At 43.6% G+C, this 17,569-nt stretch overlaps 1 protein-coding gene across 1 annotated transcript; it reads left to right on the plus strand.

Annotated features, from left to right (window-relative positions):
• The first annotated feature begins 2,382 nt into the window (after positions 1 to 2,382).
• Positions 2,383 to 12,138, plus strand: RAB33B (RAB33B, member RAS oncogene family). Its single transcript, XM_027729716.2, has 2 exons — positions 2,383 to 2,725; positions 8,448 to 12,138. Exons 1-2 carry the CDS (start codon positions 2,477 to 2,479, stop codon positions 8,889 to 8,891), a joined length of 693 nt encoding a protein of 230 aa, XP_027585517.1. The 5' UTR covers positions 2,383 to 2,476; the 3' UTR covers positions 8,892 to 12,138.
• Positions 12,139 to 17,569: the final 5,431 nt, after the last annotated feature.

Below are 17,569 nucleotides of genomic sequence, written 5' to 3' on the forward strand. Positions count from 1 at the left end.
GTCCATTGGTTGAAGTGATGGTCACAGTCTTGATCCACTGGGGGTGGGGAAAGCCCCTGAAACACAAAGATCAATGGGTTAATACACACTCAGGTTCAAGTGGTAACATCCAGGTATCTCCCCTGGGTGAGGGGGGGGAGGTAGGGAGGGTGTTTACACTCTCTGATGTAACACCGCCCTGTGGTGGAAGGCCCCAGAAATGAGTCTGGGGCCACTTTGGAGGTCTTTGATGATTTATGAGCCCTTTTAAGACATGACTGCTTTTTTCACACCAATGTAGTTGAGCCAGTTGTGCCTTATCAGAAGGGATGAACACCTTGAGGCCTCCCTGTCAATGTCCCAACACCTCCCTTGGGGCGGGAGGGAGTTTTACACCTGAGCCAGCTGTGTAAGGGAGGACATTGGCATGAACAAAAGCATGATCCCACCTCGCAGGATCTGGTTTTTATTGGCCTTTTCCCTTATCTGGCTCAAAACCTAGCTTGTTGCTGAACAAAGGTGGGTTTGTTGTGGTCACCCTCCGGTGTTCATTTGCTACAAGTCACATAGTAATGTGACTTAATAATTAGTATTCTATCTTCTATTGGTTAATGACTCTCTCACTCCTTGTGCTAACTAGTCCTCATGCTCAGTCTATCTCTTCTCTTGGGTGGGTGGGTTTCTTGGGTCGGGGGTCCCTGAGTCAGTGGTTCCCATCTCCCCCTGTTGGAATTACCTTTTACCCAGTCGGAGCTGCTTCCAGCACAGTTGCTGACTTGGGTTTATTAGCTTTCTCCTTATCTTGGGAGTTCTGCTGCATGTCCTTGTGGCCCATAAATCCTGCATTCCTTGTGTCCACTGTCAGTGGCATATCCTGCATCCCAAGCTTTGTTAACGTCTCCCTGAGTTGATGTCACCTCGACCCTTAGTGTTTGATTTGTCTGTCAGTGCCCCAGGAAAGCCGAGACCCTTGTGCCCGACCAGTCTGCCAGCGTCCCGTTATGGGGACCCTTCACTGAACAGTCCCACTGCATGAGGGGGCAATTTGACTGCCCTTTTCAGGGAGCTGAGCCTAAGGGAGACCCCTCAGTGGGTCTTCCCACTTTATTCCAGTGTGTTCCTGCTGCAGGTAACTGCCAGCCCAGGGGAAGGACTGACACTAACAGTTTACAGAATAACACCCTTTATTGATACAAACTGTGACAGGTTAAGGTTTGAAGACTGCCAGTGACAGTATCTGACTGCAAAAATGTATTTAAAGCAATAAACAGACAAGCTCTAATCCCAGTAAAAGTATCCAGCATGCATAGAGTATGGTTCTTACCCAACAGATGTCCCTATAGAATGAGAAGACAGGTTCCGCCTGTCAACTGATCCCAGCAGTTCTGGTGGAGTCTTCCCTAACTTTTCCTCCATTCTCAACTTACTTTTATACTATTTATTTACGTTTAGATGGAGCTTGAGTGACTTTAGTCATAAATACCTTTGTTACTGACTGGTGTAAAATTCTTCCGCTTCCTTTTTCAAGGTACAGTCAAAAAAACCAGAGGGCACACGCCCGGTTGGGGGTAATTGTGCCTTGGAGGCGGGTAACTTTGGGAGGGAGGTGTGTGTTAATGTTACAGTCAGGCTTTAATGAAACAAGTTCATCCGAGGAGAGAGATTTCGCCACAGTTGTTGGCTCAGCAGCAGGGCATCTTCTCCTATCTCCCTTGGGTGACAGGTGCTATTGAGTTCCCCTTCCCGCAGGGATTTCCACTGCTCCACCCTCTGTTCCGTCCACCTTTAGTGGGTGCTTATTGTTGTATGGGGAGTCATCGTGGAGCGTGTCGACTGTGTTCCATCCTGGGAGCAGCACCCTCATTTTACCCTGTAATTTCCGTACCGTTATAAGTTCTGTTGGGATGTGAATACAAATTCTCTGTTTTCTCTAATTTTCACCCCCAGCCACCTTCCCACCGCTGAGGTCACTGGAGCACGTCCAGCCCTAAACCTTAACCAATTCCACCAAGAAGTAATTTGTTTTTCCAACACACGGGCATCACTTAAAGCTTGCTCATTAACCGCTCTCTGTTCCACGGGCTAAATCCCCCTTCTCCATGAACAGGCTTGGAAAAAGCGCACGAAGACCAAACACCGGGGAACATCCTGTTTTAAGAAAAAATTTTCACACACTGCACGTTTTGCAACGACGCGCAGGACGCCCGGACGGGTGCGGGGGTTCCCACCGCACCCCGGAGGTTCCTCCCCAGCCCCATTCCCGGTTCCGCGTTCCTGATTCCGGGGTCCCTGATTCCAGCGCCCCCTGGCGGCGGCGGCGCCGCGCGCAGGCCCCTCCCGCCGCGCTCTCGCGAGACCGTCGCGCGCGCGCTGCCGTGGCGTGACGCGGCGCGCGCTGAGGCCGGGAGGCTGCCGCTTCCCGGGCGCGCGCCCGTCCCGTCCCATTCCCATTCCCATTCCCATTCCCGACCCGTCCCGTTCCCTCCCGGGGCCCGCGATGGCGTCGGCGTCGGGAGACGTGGAGTCCTCGCTGGAGCTGAGCCTGACGGGGTCCGGGGCGCTGCCCGGCGCGCTGCCCCCCGCCCGCTCGCGCATCTTCAAGATCATCGTGATCGGCGACTCCAACGTGGGCAAGACCTGCCTCACGTTCCGCTTCTGCGCCGGCCGCTTCCCACAGCGCACCGAGGCCACCATCGGCGTGGACTTCCGCGAGCGGGCCGTCACCATCGACGGCGAGCGCATCAAGGTACTGCGGGGCCCTCCCCGAGCCGGGCCCGGGCACGGCCCGCCCCGACAGCCCGCTCCGGGCACGGCCCGCCCCGACAGCCCGCTCCGGGCACGGCCCGCCCCGACAGCCCGCTCCGGGCACGGCCCGCCCCGACAGCCCGCTCCGGGCACGGCGCCCGGCACCGCGGGGCAGGCGGCGGGAGCGGGAGGCGTGCAGGATGCGGGTGCCCGGCTCGCCCCTAGAGCCCCTGGCAGCCGCCAAGGCTGGGCGCCCGTGGGTGATAAAAGGGATGTTGAGGTGCTGGAGCGTGTCCAGAGAAGGGCAGCGAGGCTGGCGAAGGGTCTGGAGCACAAGTCCTGTAAGGAGCGGCTGAGGGAGCTGGGGGTGTTCAGCCTGGAGAAGAGGAGGCTCAGGGAGGATATTATCGGTCTCTACAACTACCTGAAGGGAGGTTGTAGCCAGGTGGAGGTTGGCTTCTTTTCCCAGGCAAGCAGCAATAGGAGGACAAGAGGGCACGGTCTTAAGCTGTGGCAGGGGAGGTTTAGGTTGGACATTAGGAAGAAGTTCTTCACGGAAAGGGTGATTGGGCATTGGAATGGGCTGCGCGGGGTGGTGGTGGAGTCACCGTCCCTGGAGGTGTTTAGGGAGAGACTGGATATGGCACTCAGTGCCGTGGTCTAGTAGACAAGGTGGTGTTGGGTCAAAGGTTGGTCTCCATGATCCCAGAGGTCTTTTCCAACCTTACAGATTCTGTGATTCTCTGAGCTCTGGGCATCCCGGGCACCATGCCCCTTGCAGGAGTTTCCAGGCCTCCTGTCACACTCCAGCTGTTTGGTGTGGTTGGGTCTTATTGGAAATGTATCCTCTGTGTAGGTTTCTGTGATGATGAACAATTCCTACCATAGGCCAAACCTTTGTGCGTCTTTTGTCAGGTGTTAATCAGTAATTTCACTTTAAAACGGGCCTTTAGGTAGATCTCTTACCTCTGTTTTAGCGTGGTATCATCAGTTTGTTGCATCACAGAAATTCTGCATTTGTCTTTAGGCAAGGGTTGCGGTTACTCTAACCTTCAAGTTACATACTTGAACCTTCAAGCTGCGTAGGTGCCACTGTTATGATCATTTTGCTTTAGAAATATTAGGAAATTGAATGTTGTTCAGGATCGAGCAATAGGGTTCAACTTTTCATTGTTAGGGTTCTGTTTGCTGTATTGGTTTGGGCAAATGTGGTGCAGAACTGGACAGCTACGGGCTGGATACTTGGCTTGCATTTGACTGTGCTTTTACTCTGATTATAGGTTTAGCTGAAGATTACTCTTGCAGAACTAAATTTAGTGGAAAATCGGATGGGAGGAAAAAAATGCTCTTTTGTCTTCTTTGTGCTGGAAAGCAAATTATAAAAGCATATGAAACACACCTAGTCTGCCTGGTAGATAGAGAAATGCTGGTGGTGATCCTGACAGTCATTTGCAGGTCGGTCTCCTAGCTGCTTACAAATGCAGTTTGTTTACCAGCAGTAACAGGTTTTAAACAGAATCCCCTGCACAAGTCTGCTTCTGTATAAGGGTTTGTTTCCATGACCAAAGTTCAGTTGTGTAGAAAAAGGAAGTAACAATAGTCCTGGTGTTTATAATTACAGCTTACAGTCATGTAGCTGAAAGCTATAGTTTTTCCTTGCTTACTTACTGACTGAATAAATTGTGGAGGGCATACAAGAGTAGAAAAGCCAGTTTGCTTTCCTACTCTTGTGCAGTTCTTTACCTCAGATCCTTTTTTAACTAAAAAATAAAGATGAATAGGAGTCTTTGTTTTCCTTTAGAAAACCACTGACTAGAACTTTTTTGACAGCTGAAATTCTGTACTCCCTTGTCTGTTGCTGTCCGTGACAGAGGAGAGAAACTCCCGAGGGATATTGTCTTGTCTTGTCAGCACCATCTTATTGACTGGCATTGGCATCGCCTCTGCCTGGCCTTTGTTGGAGAGAAGTGAAAAAGAACATGGCCTAATCCCCAGCTCTGAGGTGCTTCAGACAGGTTATCGTGCCATTTTGTTGCACATGTTGTGGTAGGTTGTTTTTCTGCACTCTTGAGAGAAGTACCTGCAGAATACACTACGTCTCGCTGAGGAAGGCGGAGACCTGAGGGAGGCTCTTCTGAGACATGTTCTTTTGTGGAAGTTCTGTTTGAGCTTTAAAGGAATAAACTCTGTCATCATGGCCAGGACTTAGTGGGATGCTCTTAGTGGGATGCAGAGTGTTGTCAAGTTTGAACCAATTTTTGGTTTTCTGGCACCTCCTCTCACTGATCTTCACCTTTCTCACATGTGGCAGTGAGCTCCAGCAGTGCCTGTTGAACCAGCAGAGAGAAGCTTCAATGAACTGAGTTTCTGTGGTCCGTGCTGTGCCCCGAAGGGAATTTTTCCTCTTGCACTGAAGGAGGTTATAAAGTAATGTCTTCTTTTCTCCCTTTGCCCTTCCCCCAGCCAGCTGGATGGTCCTCCTTGTGCTGCTACAGCACTGAGCGTTTCCCTCACAGCTGGAGAAATGCTGTGTCATTGGCAGGAACACAAACACAGTTCTTCTCGTCCGGGGGTCTCCCAAACAGCAGTTGTGTAGAATTCCAGGACATAGGTACACATGTATTCCTTCATAGCTTTTACAGCAGGATAACAGCTTCATATGAAACACTGACACCTAAATGTGATGAGTAAATTAAAGCTTTCAGCAAATGAATTTTTTGCATTCTGAATTTTCCTCTCCCTCAATTGATCTAACCGTTGAAAACTGATGAAAACAATGATGTCACTCTTCACTGACCTACATTAAAAGAGCAAAGGATGCAAATGAAATTCAGGGAAGTCTGAACATCATGTTCTGTACCTTTGAGCTATTCCAAGTTTTTTTGCCCAAATCTTTTAAAAGGAGACATAGTTTACCATTTTATCTTTATCAAAGGCCAGTTATGTTTTTAGCAGTGTGTTACAAACCATGCATGCTAAGTGAGTCCTTGTTTAGAAAACAGCCTTTCTGGATCCACAAGAAGGAGTCAGAAGGTGGGAGGTGATAGCTGAGTCAATATATTTAATAGATATTACGCCATTTGTCTCCCCTAAAGTGATTCTGTACACGGTTTTATTAACTGAGTTATGCTGTTAAACCATATCTTCAAAATACACATTTTAAAGGGCTGTTATAAAAAAATGTGTTCCCTTGAAGATGGATGGTCTTGGACTAATAATGAAACAGTAGTATTAATGTTACTTCATCAGTGCACATCTCTTAATGTGAATGTTTTCAGTCTTGTTTTTTCAGTGGAGAAAATACTTGGGGGGAGGGGCAGAAATGGAATTTGAGGAATAGTGTCCTCAAGTTCACCTGGAAAGAGGAGAAAATAAACTTCCAAAGTGTGAAGTTTTCAATATTGGGAAAGGATTTTCCTCTCAGTGCAAACTACTCCTTGCCAGCAATATTAACATTTTTAATTTGCACCCTTCAAGCTTGAAAGCTGCATGTAAATAAAATTTAGGAGGAACTGTAGTTTAAGCTTACCTTGGAAGATATGTAAAACTTTAATTTAATTTCCCCTTCTTTACCCAAGGCTGGCAATACACTTGGGGAACTTGCTTGACTGAAGCATGACTGATTTCTGCTCTGTGAATGAGCTGGGGAGAGAATTGTAAGCTCACAGCTGCCTGTGGAAATGAGCTCCCTCTTTAAATTAATTTGATACAGCATTTTCCAAGATTTATCTGTAGTCATTCTTTAACATTATGTTGTCTGAACATAGGATTGCTTCAATCTGTGCTTCTTTCTTTTTAATTTGTCACATTCATGAACATTTTCTGTGCAAGTGCAGAGAACTAGAAGTATCTCTCACCTGGGTATGTTACTGAATCTTACCCAAACTTAGGAGCCTGTGTTTAATCTGATTGTCTGAACTCCCTTAACAGACAATGGAGGTGGAGCCAATTGTGTGTGGAGTGTAATACCACTGGCAAAAAGCGAGTTTTTACTCTAAAATGAGACAGATTGCTACTGATTATCATTTTCTGTGATCACAGGCAGGGCAACTTGGCTTCTTTTTCTTGATAATCTTAAGGACCCTTTTAGAAGCTGCACATGGGTCTTTTTAAGTCTGTGGATCAGAAGCTGCAGAGAACTGGACTAGGCTGCAGAAGCCAAGCTGTTCCAATGTTTTCATGTAAATCCTCAGTTCCCCTGAGGCAGCCAGGAACTGCCTTTTCCAACTGCTCTGGTCTGAGTTTTTCTCAAGGATGGGTGGCTGGGGCTGAACATAACATTGCAGGAAAAGTCACACCGTCTGAAACATGTTTTTCCTTCAGTCTGTCACACGTGTGATTCATAACATCCTGTGATTGACTCGTGTATCTGGATAGTCATGTTTTAATACTTTCCAACCTGATGAACCCTGTGCTTAAAGGAAAAGTCTTCATTGGTAGTCACTGTTGTCAAGACTTTGCATCTGCTTCTGTTGGGTTTCACCCTATTTTTACTGTTTCAAAACAATTTTATGTGATACTGTAATCCTTCTCTCTCTCAGTGATGCATCTTAAATCCTTGCTGTCAGCAGATTTTCTTGGCACTTGGACTTCCCTTTTTTTTTAATGTAAAAAGGCACTGGTAAAAGTGGTAAACAAGGCAACTTTCAGGACACTTAAAATTTCTAAAAAAGAAGTTTTACTGAAACATTTGGATCAAAGGAATGCAGAACTGTGGTAATGGGAGAACAATTTCAACGATTACATAGCAGCTGTAACTTTCATGAGGACAGATTGAATTTTAAATTTACCTTCACTGTCTACAGAACATTGAATATTCCTTGAGTTCTGAGTCTCAAGAAGAACTCAGCTTTCATTCCCAGGGAGGAAACATTTTCTGCTCAAAAGCCTGAATACTAATAAGTCTGCCCCAGCCATCAGGGATGAGCTGTGCATGACAGACAGGAAGCCAGGACTCAGCTTTTTCCCGAGGAATGGGAATTGCCTTTCAGATGTGTGTGATAGAGCCACACCCTAGTATTGGAAACAATAGTCACATGTTAAGCTAACATGCAAAGGTTTATGCATTATTTTCTTTGGGTTTTTTTTCCTTTTATGCATATTTTGATACTACAAACCGCAGCGTGGTCCCAGTTTAGGCATTAAATAAGCTGAAGTTAGATGTTCTTCATGGGAGGGTTTTATTCCAGTGGATACACTGCAGGGACAGATTTCTTTGTCCTGTTTTTGGTGGTGGTGGTGGTGTTATCAAGCATGGCTTGATTTCTTCCTACTTTTATGTAATACCACAATAGACGGCGAACAAAACTTTGGGGAAGGTGACATTTTTGGTAATAACAAAAATCGTGTCAGCTGAGGGTTGTACTGTGAGGTAACATGTATTTTGTGTTACTTTCAAATGAAAGTGCTATTGCCAAGATTTCAGCATTTGTTTTTATAAAAATCCTAAAAAGTACAGTCTCCAACAAACCTTCAGAAATTTGTATTTTTTATCAAGTTGTGCCATCATTGTTCCTGGCCTCATTCGTGAGCATCTTTGAAAGCCAAAGTTTCTGAAATTGTGTAAATGCAACAGTTTTCTTCAGCACAAACTTTTCAGTACGATTAATTCGGAAGAGTAGACTTCTGTGATCATGTAACTCCCCTTGCTACAGGTAAATTTGTGTTGTTTTCCAACACGAGCAGTAAAACACGTTTTTCTCCCACTGTCTTTCCCTTTGCAGATACAGCTGTGGGATACTGCAGGCCAGGAGCGCTTCAGGAAGAGCATGGTGCAGCACTACTACAGGAACGTACACGCTGTGGTGTTCGTGTATGACATGACAAACATTGCCAGTTTCCACAGTCTGCCCTCATGGATAGAGGAGTGCAAACAGCACCTTCTTGCCAACGATATCCCACGGATTCTGGTTGGAAATAAGTGTGACCTGAGAAGTGCCATTCAGGTGCCCACGGACCTGGCGCAGAAGTTTGCTGATACCCACAGCATGCCCTTGTTTGAGACCTCTGCCAAGAACCCCAATGACAATGACCATGTGGAGGCCATATTCATGACACTGGCTCACAAGCTTAAAAGTCACAAGCCATTAATGCTTAGTCAACCCCCAGATCGTGACGAGATACATATAAAGCCTGAACCAAAACCTGCCACGTCCTGCTGGTGTTAGATCCCACTGTCACTGCCTGTCACCTTGTCTTGTTTGCAAGTGCTTCAGAATTATGATCTTGGCAAAGTTCCAGGTTTTGGTAGCAATTATAGCAAATCCCTTTGGCACTTTAATGTGGTTTTCTGTTTGTTTTTTTGTTTGTTTGTTTGTTTTTCCCCTGGTGTAGATGTGCCCATCTCATGCTCTTGCACTTTGTAATTGTACTTTCTGAATTACTGAAGTTTCACTATAAATATATGGGAACGTAAACTTTCATGTGAAGTTTTGACAGAGCAATTCTGCTTGAGCTCTTGCTGCCTGAGGTTGTTTTTCATCACTTGTGGTAAGGTTATAAAATAGTAGGCCAGTTTACTAACATTTTTGGTTGCTACTTGCATTGGAATAACGTAGGAGAAAGAGAGTTTTTTGACAGCCGGGGAGCTTGGGTTTTGGGTCAGCAAGTGGGGAGATTTTTGGCATAGGAAGGAATATTTGGTGACTGCTAGCAAATTAGTAAGCAGGTACCTTTTTATTATAAAAACAAAAACCAGGACTGTCAAAGTTTGGGCTGTCAGTGTAAGTGCAAACTGCTGGTGTTTGGCCTGTCATTCCACTGTGAACTTTGTTTCTTCATGGCAGTGGTAAGGGAATTGACCAACTTATCCCTACCTCTAGACTATTATTTGATACTTAAAACTTCATTAATTTTTTATATTTAGCATGTGGTACTAAACTATGCATTGCCTCTTATGGAAAGTACTGTAGCACAGGATTTGGGGTAAATTTGGGGTCTTAACTGTCCATAACTTCTCTGACCTTACTAAAACTTCAATGAGGACGTATTTCTAAAGGTGCTGTGTTTGAGTTGAGTGTCCCAGGGTAAGTAAAAACAATTAAGTAAATAAAAGATTTAGTGAAGTTGGCAAAAGCATATTGGTTTTTAAAGATGGGGGTTTGGAGGATTTTAGTGACAATGAGTGCTTCTCAAATATCTTGAGAAACCAACTTGATAACATATTTCAGGGAAGGGAACGCCTAGGATGGAATGTTATGAATATGGGACTTGCTTAAAATATTTCTGAATCCAAACTAGAGTAGGTTTTGAAACATGCAGTAAATCTACCAAGTACGTCATCTGTTACAGATTTTTGAGCTAAAACCTGCTTGTGATGTCGTGGCTGTATGTGGGGCATCCTTGGCATTGCTAGTGTGAGTTAGTAGGGGTCAGATGAGGGAAATTACTGCTCTAGAACCATCTTCTTCTGTGCTCTAGTAGTTCCAGCCGCTTTTTTTTTCACTTCTGTCGAAGGTCAAGTTTTGTAATAAGGTCGAGTTTCATAATAAAAACGGTGCTAAGTTGCACATAATTGCATAAAGCAAAATGTAAGCCATAGAATGCCATCTGACTTCATTCACATGCCATGTCAAACAATGTCTTGTGACTTAGTTCTTGAAGGAATTGAAGTATAAATGAAGGGGTTTGTTTGTTTGTTTGTTTGTTTGTTTGTTTAATTATTATTATTGGCAATGTGTAGCAGGTGTTGCTGACTGGAAACTAAATGGAAGGGCCAGTTCAGAAGCTGCCACCCTAGTGATCACATTCGAAACAAATCTTTGAAACAAGATAACTAGTATTATGTAAACTATTACGGTTGTTAAGATGTAATTCCACTGCAACTTAAACCGACAAAATAAAAATGCATTGACTTTTTTCTCGATTTAGAAAGAGCATTCAATTTGGTCTAATACAATGAAGATGTTTAAAAATAATCTAAACAATAGGTTATACTATAAAGCTGCTTCAACTGTGACAGTATTTTTGCTTAGGAAACACTTGTAAAAGGGAGCTTTTGTATTCACTCTGAACCTTACTAGAATCTACAGTCCTTTCAGAAACAATCACCTTTTTAACACTAGTGTACTTATTGTTTTTTTTAAGAAAAGGATTGATCTTAAATTTATCTGTGTACTATTGTAAATAAATATGGTTTACAGTCCTATTGGACAGCTTGTTTTTCACTCATGTCCTTAATCCTTTTTCTCAAAAGGATCCATCTTAATTATTTGTTTACCAAGGAGGTTGACAAGTGTGGGGTTTTTTTTTGCTTATTGGTTTGTGTTTGGGTTTTTTTCCTTTTTTAATAAAATAACCCCAGAATTTCAAAGTCAGTCGATCAGGTTGGGGGTTGAGGTAAGGAAATGATGTAGCTACAGTGTTACTGTTAAATTTGCATTCCTGTTAAGCTTTATTTGAGTTGTCACAGCCTGTAAATAAAGGCCCTCATGTCATGAAAATTGTGTGGAAATGGTGTTCAAGTATGTAATTTCATGTTCAGCACAAAGCATGTTTTAATGGTTTTGCCATAAAAGTAACGTGGTCAGTAATGCAGGATTCAGTATTGCTTCCTGGCTTTCAGTGGTGACATTCTGCCCCCAAAATGGATGTCAAAAATACTGAATACCTTGTATGTGCATTTTCACTTTAACCAAATTGTAAAGTTGGATCATTTTCTATGTGTTGGGGGAGGGCAAGACACAATTCCAGAAACCTAATAAACTGTCTTTGCCACAAACTGTTATCACTTGTTTTCAATAATTACACAAGGAGTGATGATCTAATTTCTTATGGTTAAAAAAAGCTATGAGGGAGGAAAAAGAGTTTCTAGTTTCTGTATGTGTGGGTGACAGTTTTGTACAAGACTGCCACCACACTTGGACTGCTGTCAGTGCTTCCTTGTGATGGCTCTGGGTGGATCTGAGGCATCCGAGGCACCCACCTGATGATTCAGAAGTATGTTTGGGATTTATTTCAGATTCCAGAAGAATGGGAAGTGATGCAACAGTTACAAAATGACCCTTGAACGTATGTCAAGAGCCTAAAGGAATCTTCTCCGTTACTCTTCTAGTCTCATCGTGTTCAGAAATAAAAACTCTTAACTTCCTTGTTATCTCTTTGTTAATCTATCTTGATGGTTTGCCGTGTGAGTTTGGACCTTGGGAGTGACCAGAAGGGACCTTGGTAAAAGAAAGCTGCCCAGGGAGGAAGCAGTTTGCAACTTGGGGAGGGCGAGAGGTCGAGGTACAGGCTCTGGCTGTGTCCTAGTACTCATGCATATACCTGCTGTGCATTAGGGTTTCGTGGGGTTTCTGATGTCTCATGTCTTCATCGTGATCAAGATGCTAAGAAGCATCAAAATAAATCCATGAGGGTTTTATGTGTACTGTAATCTCTCCAAAGCAAAAAGTCATTAAAGATGAAACAGTTCCACCTTTGTCGTTGGTTTTTTTCATTTTCATAAGTCAGTAGTTTTAAAAACCAGAATTCCAGATATAGTGAAAATAGATGAGAACCCCTAATGGAAGTCATATTTTTCTCTTTAATTTCAGCTCTGAAATACAGATTAATGATCTAAAAAACAAGTTAAGCTCTGACTTTTATGGAAGGGTGTACTGTGGGACTTCATACAAGAGTTTAGGCAGAGGCAGCTCTGCTACTCCCTGTGACCTTCACCACCCTCATCTGCGCCTCACGAGTGCTCTCCCTCCTGGAATCAGGAAAATGGGAAAGCAGAAAAAATAACTGTTTCCCCTCAAATATGGCAGCTTTGCATGAAGACAAAACTGATCAACGATTATGGCTTGGATCACCCTGCAGCCGAAAATACCTGGTTTTGTCTTTGTCTCCCATAACATTTGATCATGTGCTGATCATACTCTTGTTACCTGGTTCATCCTGTATGACGCAGTAGAAGTGCCATCTTTAAACTGTAGCCCTGCACCAGCGTTCCCCCAGGGTGATCATCTGCTGACTTCCTGCTTTTATAAATTCTCGGAAGTTCGTGTTCCTTGTGCCCTCTGTGAGTATTTTCACTTTCACCAGAACGTATAGTTCCAATGGGCTTTTATTTTCCAAAGTCCTACTTTTCAAGGTCATTGACTGATGTTTTACTAAACAATCTGCGATTCCCAGATAAAAAGGAGAGCCCTGGGTGATTTTAAAGCAACAGTAACGTTCCTTTTAAAATGGCAGCCTGATTTCCTGTGCAAATCAACGCAACGCCAACATGTAATCTTAAATCTAAAGTTGTAAGTAACGTTAGAAACTCATTATCCTGTGGCTCACAAAAAACCTCCACTGTTTTTAGGATGAAGGACTTTTTAAAATTCGTCAGTTGACCCTGAGTGCCCAAAGGAGGCCTCTCATTCACCCAGCTGAAGGGCTGGGAAGAGACACAGAGAGAGGAGGAATGGCTGCTGGATTCCAGTGATGTCCTGGGGCTCCCTGGGCTCTGCACAGCCTCCCAGCTGAAAAAACAGCATGTCAGAGACTGATATGTATTAAAGTGCTTCCTGAAGGCAGCTCCTTGTAGTTCAGGAAGCTATTTCCAGGTCCCAAAGGAAGGCCATGTAAGAGCTGCTAATCAATCAGGGGCACTCCATGAGGTGCTCAGTCCCGTTCCATGTGGGTATTACAGACATGTTTTGTTTTCTGCCTTTGCTGAATCACCACTGTGATTCAGGAATGATAGAATCCTTAGCTAATCATTTGAAATTATTGGAAAGCAAATTTCCCAGCAATACCAATGACCATTAAAAAAAAAAATCAAAACAAAAACCCCAACAAAATGTAATCCTCTCCCCAGCCTGCATTTAACAAATGTACTGTGCTTACTAGGAGGAAATTCTTCACTGTGAGGGCAGTGAGGCACTGGCACAGGTTGCCCAGAGAAGTTGTGGATACCCCATCCCTGGAATTGTTCAAGGCCAGGCTGGATGGGGCTCTGAGCAACCTGGTCTAGTGAAAAGTGTTCCTGCCCACAGCAGGGGGGTTGGAACTAGACAATTTTTAAGGTCCCTTCCAACCCAAATCAGGCTATGATTTATGACTCTCCCTCTCTCCCTCCTTGTTGTTGTTTTGGGATAGTAGAGCTTGCAACTCACTTTGCCCTCAGGTGTATGAGAGTTGGCATTGCCAGTATCAAATGTTCAAAAGGAAGCAGCCTATTCTCACTTTCCCCAAATTAAGATTGGCTTTGAAATACATGGACCATATTAAAAAAAAAAAGTAAGGTGAGGGGGCATGTTCTTTGGATTCCTGTCTGCTTTCATCTTATTTTGAAACCTGCAGGGTGCATTTGGATCTTACAGTCTGTGTTTCCATTAAGAGATGGAGTTTGAAAACAGACTTTGCTCACACATTTGAAAATAACAACAGCAACCCCACAAAAATCTTCAGGTAGTTACTTGCTCCCAGAGAATCAAGGAAAAGCAACTATATTTGACAACACCAAAGAGCTCAAGGGCCCTCTCCTTTTATCTGCCCGTCATAATCCATCTTTCTGTACAGTCAGCTCACGTCAGGTGCTTGTTTAAAACAAGTAACTCTCTTTATAGCACAGCAAAGAGCTTGCAGTGCAAGCTGACAGCAGCAACCCTGCCTCTTTCTTTGAGAGCAAGAGCAGCACATCATATAATCAGATCTTCATTTCAGAAAATAATGGTGCATGTTTTTTCTTTCTACTAATATTAATGTTTTTCAATAGGAAGTTAACAGAGTGCCAAAGAGCACTGTCTTTCTAACAGTTTATAGGCACCTTTTGAAATAAATTTTCTGCTTCAGATGTCATCAGCCCCCTGAAAAACAGTGGAGTGTTGCACAGATGTAGCTGTGAGAATGGAAAATCCCAGTGGTAAAATCACAATAACGTGGACCTTGTGTGATTACAGCCTCTATTTTTCATACACACATGTGCATGCACAAACACACAGAGAGATGTATTTAAATAAACAGGAAGAAGCAACAAGTGTGAATGTGAGCATATGAAGAGTCATAAGACCCTGATCTTAGCTCAGGACTTCCTTTTTTATTATTATTTTTTGTACTGTTTGCACTGCTCCTTTGGAAAGGTCACAGCCAGAAAAGACTCCGGCATGAGGCAATATGCTGAACTCCCTCTTAATGAAAATCTTTGGTTATTTGCTTTTAAAAACAGCATTCTGGGCATCTAAATCTCAGGTCATAGAGCAGAGGCTGTGTTTGTAAAAACATCTCTCCCTTCCTGTGGCCAGTGGCCTATCTGAGTCTTGGCTTAGCGCTACAAAGTGAAGCTGTCAGAAGAGGAGTTCAAGCAAAATGCTGTCTTTTAACACTGCAGTTAAACGGAAAGTCCTGGCCATGGGATGATGGGACTGCTAGGATTTTCTGAAGGTTTAAGAGAAAAAACCCTATACATGTTCATGGAAGAGAATTTCTTTTTGCATGTGGCTAAAAGAGTAGGAGGAGGGCTCCGGGCTACAACTGGAGTTGGTGGAGTACAGGAATGTGTGTTATATGCTGACCCTGCGCTTGCACTTTTGGGGCTGTTGCAGAAGGTGGAGGTACAGGTTCTTGTTCTTGGCTGCTGTTACATAAAAGCCTGGTCATTCCACACCCTTCATGCCCACTCCTGCCTAAGAAAACACTTTGGAATGTTCAGTGGGCTTGAGGTGCTCCTTGTCCTTCATAATCCTCTGTCCCTTGGTGCTTCCTTTAGTTAAGGAAGAACACACAACAAGAAAAAGATTAAACTGACCCTAAAATACACGCAACAGCTTTTCCATTGACTTCAAGATATTTTTAATGCACTCACAAATCAGAAGCAGCGAAGGGCTCCTGGATTCAGCAACTAAAAAATCAGCTGCAGATTAAAAAAAAAGGGCATGTGCTATCCAGAGGGGGTTTCCAGGTTCCTGTGCATCCTCATTACTACCTTGAAGTACTAACTCCCATACTGAGCTAATATCTGAGTCACTGTGATGCTGCTGTTGAAAGCACAAGGTTGGCAGCCCTTGCCTTTGGCTTCCAAGGCTTACAGAGGTTGTGCTTTTGTCAAATTGCATCTGAAGTGAAATAATCAATTTCAGTAGTTTTGCCTATCATGAAATAGGTATATTTCATTTTTATGCATGGTGATAGGAGATGATAAATAAAGATATATAACATATATTCTCTTTATGTATATAAAATGATGACCAGAAAACATGTATATTCACATGCATGTATTTTTGGCCATCATAGTTATGCATACTTTGGCATCATCATGCAGCACTTGGAAGACTGTTTTTGTGACAGCAGTGAGGTGCCTGTGTGGTACGTGACACAGGTGGGAGTCCAGTAATAGCATCTGCTTCAAAGCTCCAGCTCTTGGGCTTTGTAAGAGAAGAGCTGTTGGATGTAGCAAAAATTTAGGTCAATCAGGGTTGGGAGGCTGCCTGCATCAGACAAAATAAGAGACACAGAAGCAACTGCTATGAGATGCCCTGAGGGCAAAGAATTTGGAAAGTGAAAACTCCAGCCATCATCTGAAGTCATGGTTACTGAGTGGGGGGCAAGGGCTTTAGCAATATTTGCATGTATTGTTTCAGTATAAACACTATATACACAGCAACTAATATTGACTAAAGAAGTAAGTGGTGAGTGTATTTAGAAACAAGTAGTGGACAGAAGCCAGAAGATGAAACATGAATTATAAACCACAGTAATTTTCTTTTAAATTAAGATGACATATAAATGTCAAGCCAATTAAAGAGAATGCACATGTTTCTGGTAGTGCCGAAGATGTAACTAAAAAAAAAAAAAAAGATACATTACTGCAGCAGCTCAGAAAGTGCAAGTGAAACTCTGCAGTTTAATTGTGTGTTTTGGTTAGACTGACCTGAAGAGCTGCAGGGTCTATCTTTACAGAGCAGTTCCTATCTTTACAGAGAAGTTGCTATGGCAGGCTGGGAAATGCTGTTTATGCTGTTTGCTTTGATGGGCTTTCCCTCCTCAAGTTAGATTTGAGTCCAAGGACTTTTCCCCATACTTACACACCGTTAGTGCTGGAGAATCACAGACTCATATCTCAAGTTGGAAGGGACCCATAAGGATCAGTGGTTGGACTTAAGGGTCCTTCCCAACCGAAACAATTCTGTGGTTCTATGATTCTAAGACTCAAGAAATCACACACACTGACTCCAAAAAATGCATGCCGTGCTTCAGTTATGTTAGGTGGGGTTTCTACTGACTGAAAAAAAAACAAAACAGGAAAGAGACTATTCCTCCTCTCAGTTGCAGGCAAATATCACTTTCTGTTTTCAGAATGTATCTGTATTTTGATTGATTACTGCTACTCCTGTCCTTTCCCAGCTCTTTTAAGGCTTCCTTCTGTAGGCCAGTTCTTCGACCTATAGAGAAGCTTGACTTCAATTTTTAAGTACTTCATGCTAGAAGAGGCTGGGCTATGAGAATGCAGAGCTGTGATATTTTTTTTTTTATCCTCTGGCTTCTTGCTGCCTTTTGCCAGCAAAGGGGAAAGAGATTTGTTCCCATTGAAGACTACCCTGACCCTGAGCACCAGTAGCCCAGCATCACAGGGGAGGAACTGCACCAACCACATATCTATGAAAAATAAAAATATAAATAAATATAGACATATCAAATATTATCTATAAAAAAGTGCCAAACAGGCTAGTTGTCAAAAAAGTACCTGAAATGGTTCCCTGATTCTCACTAGAATGAAGATTCCTCCTCTTCCCCTCCTCCCCAGCACCTCCTGCCCCTTCTGTCCGGGAAATGACTCCAGAAAATTCTTTGCCCTTAGTTGAACATTAGCTTACAGAATCAGCTTCCCTGATTAACTTTCTGATTACGCCCCTGTGATTAACTCTGGCTGGGGATT

The sequence above is a fragment of the Pipra filicauda genome, unplaced genomic scaffold (genome assembly GCF_003945595.2).
Source record: "Pipra filicauda isolate LSUMZ 115617 unplaced genomic scaffold, ASM394559v2 scaffold8_size5757611_pilon, whole genome shotgun sequence".
In the NCBI taxonomy this organism is placed as follows: domain Eukaryota; kingdom Metazoa; phylum Chordata; class Aves; order Passeriformes; family Pipridae; genus Pipra; species Pipra filicauda.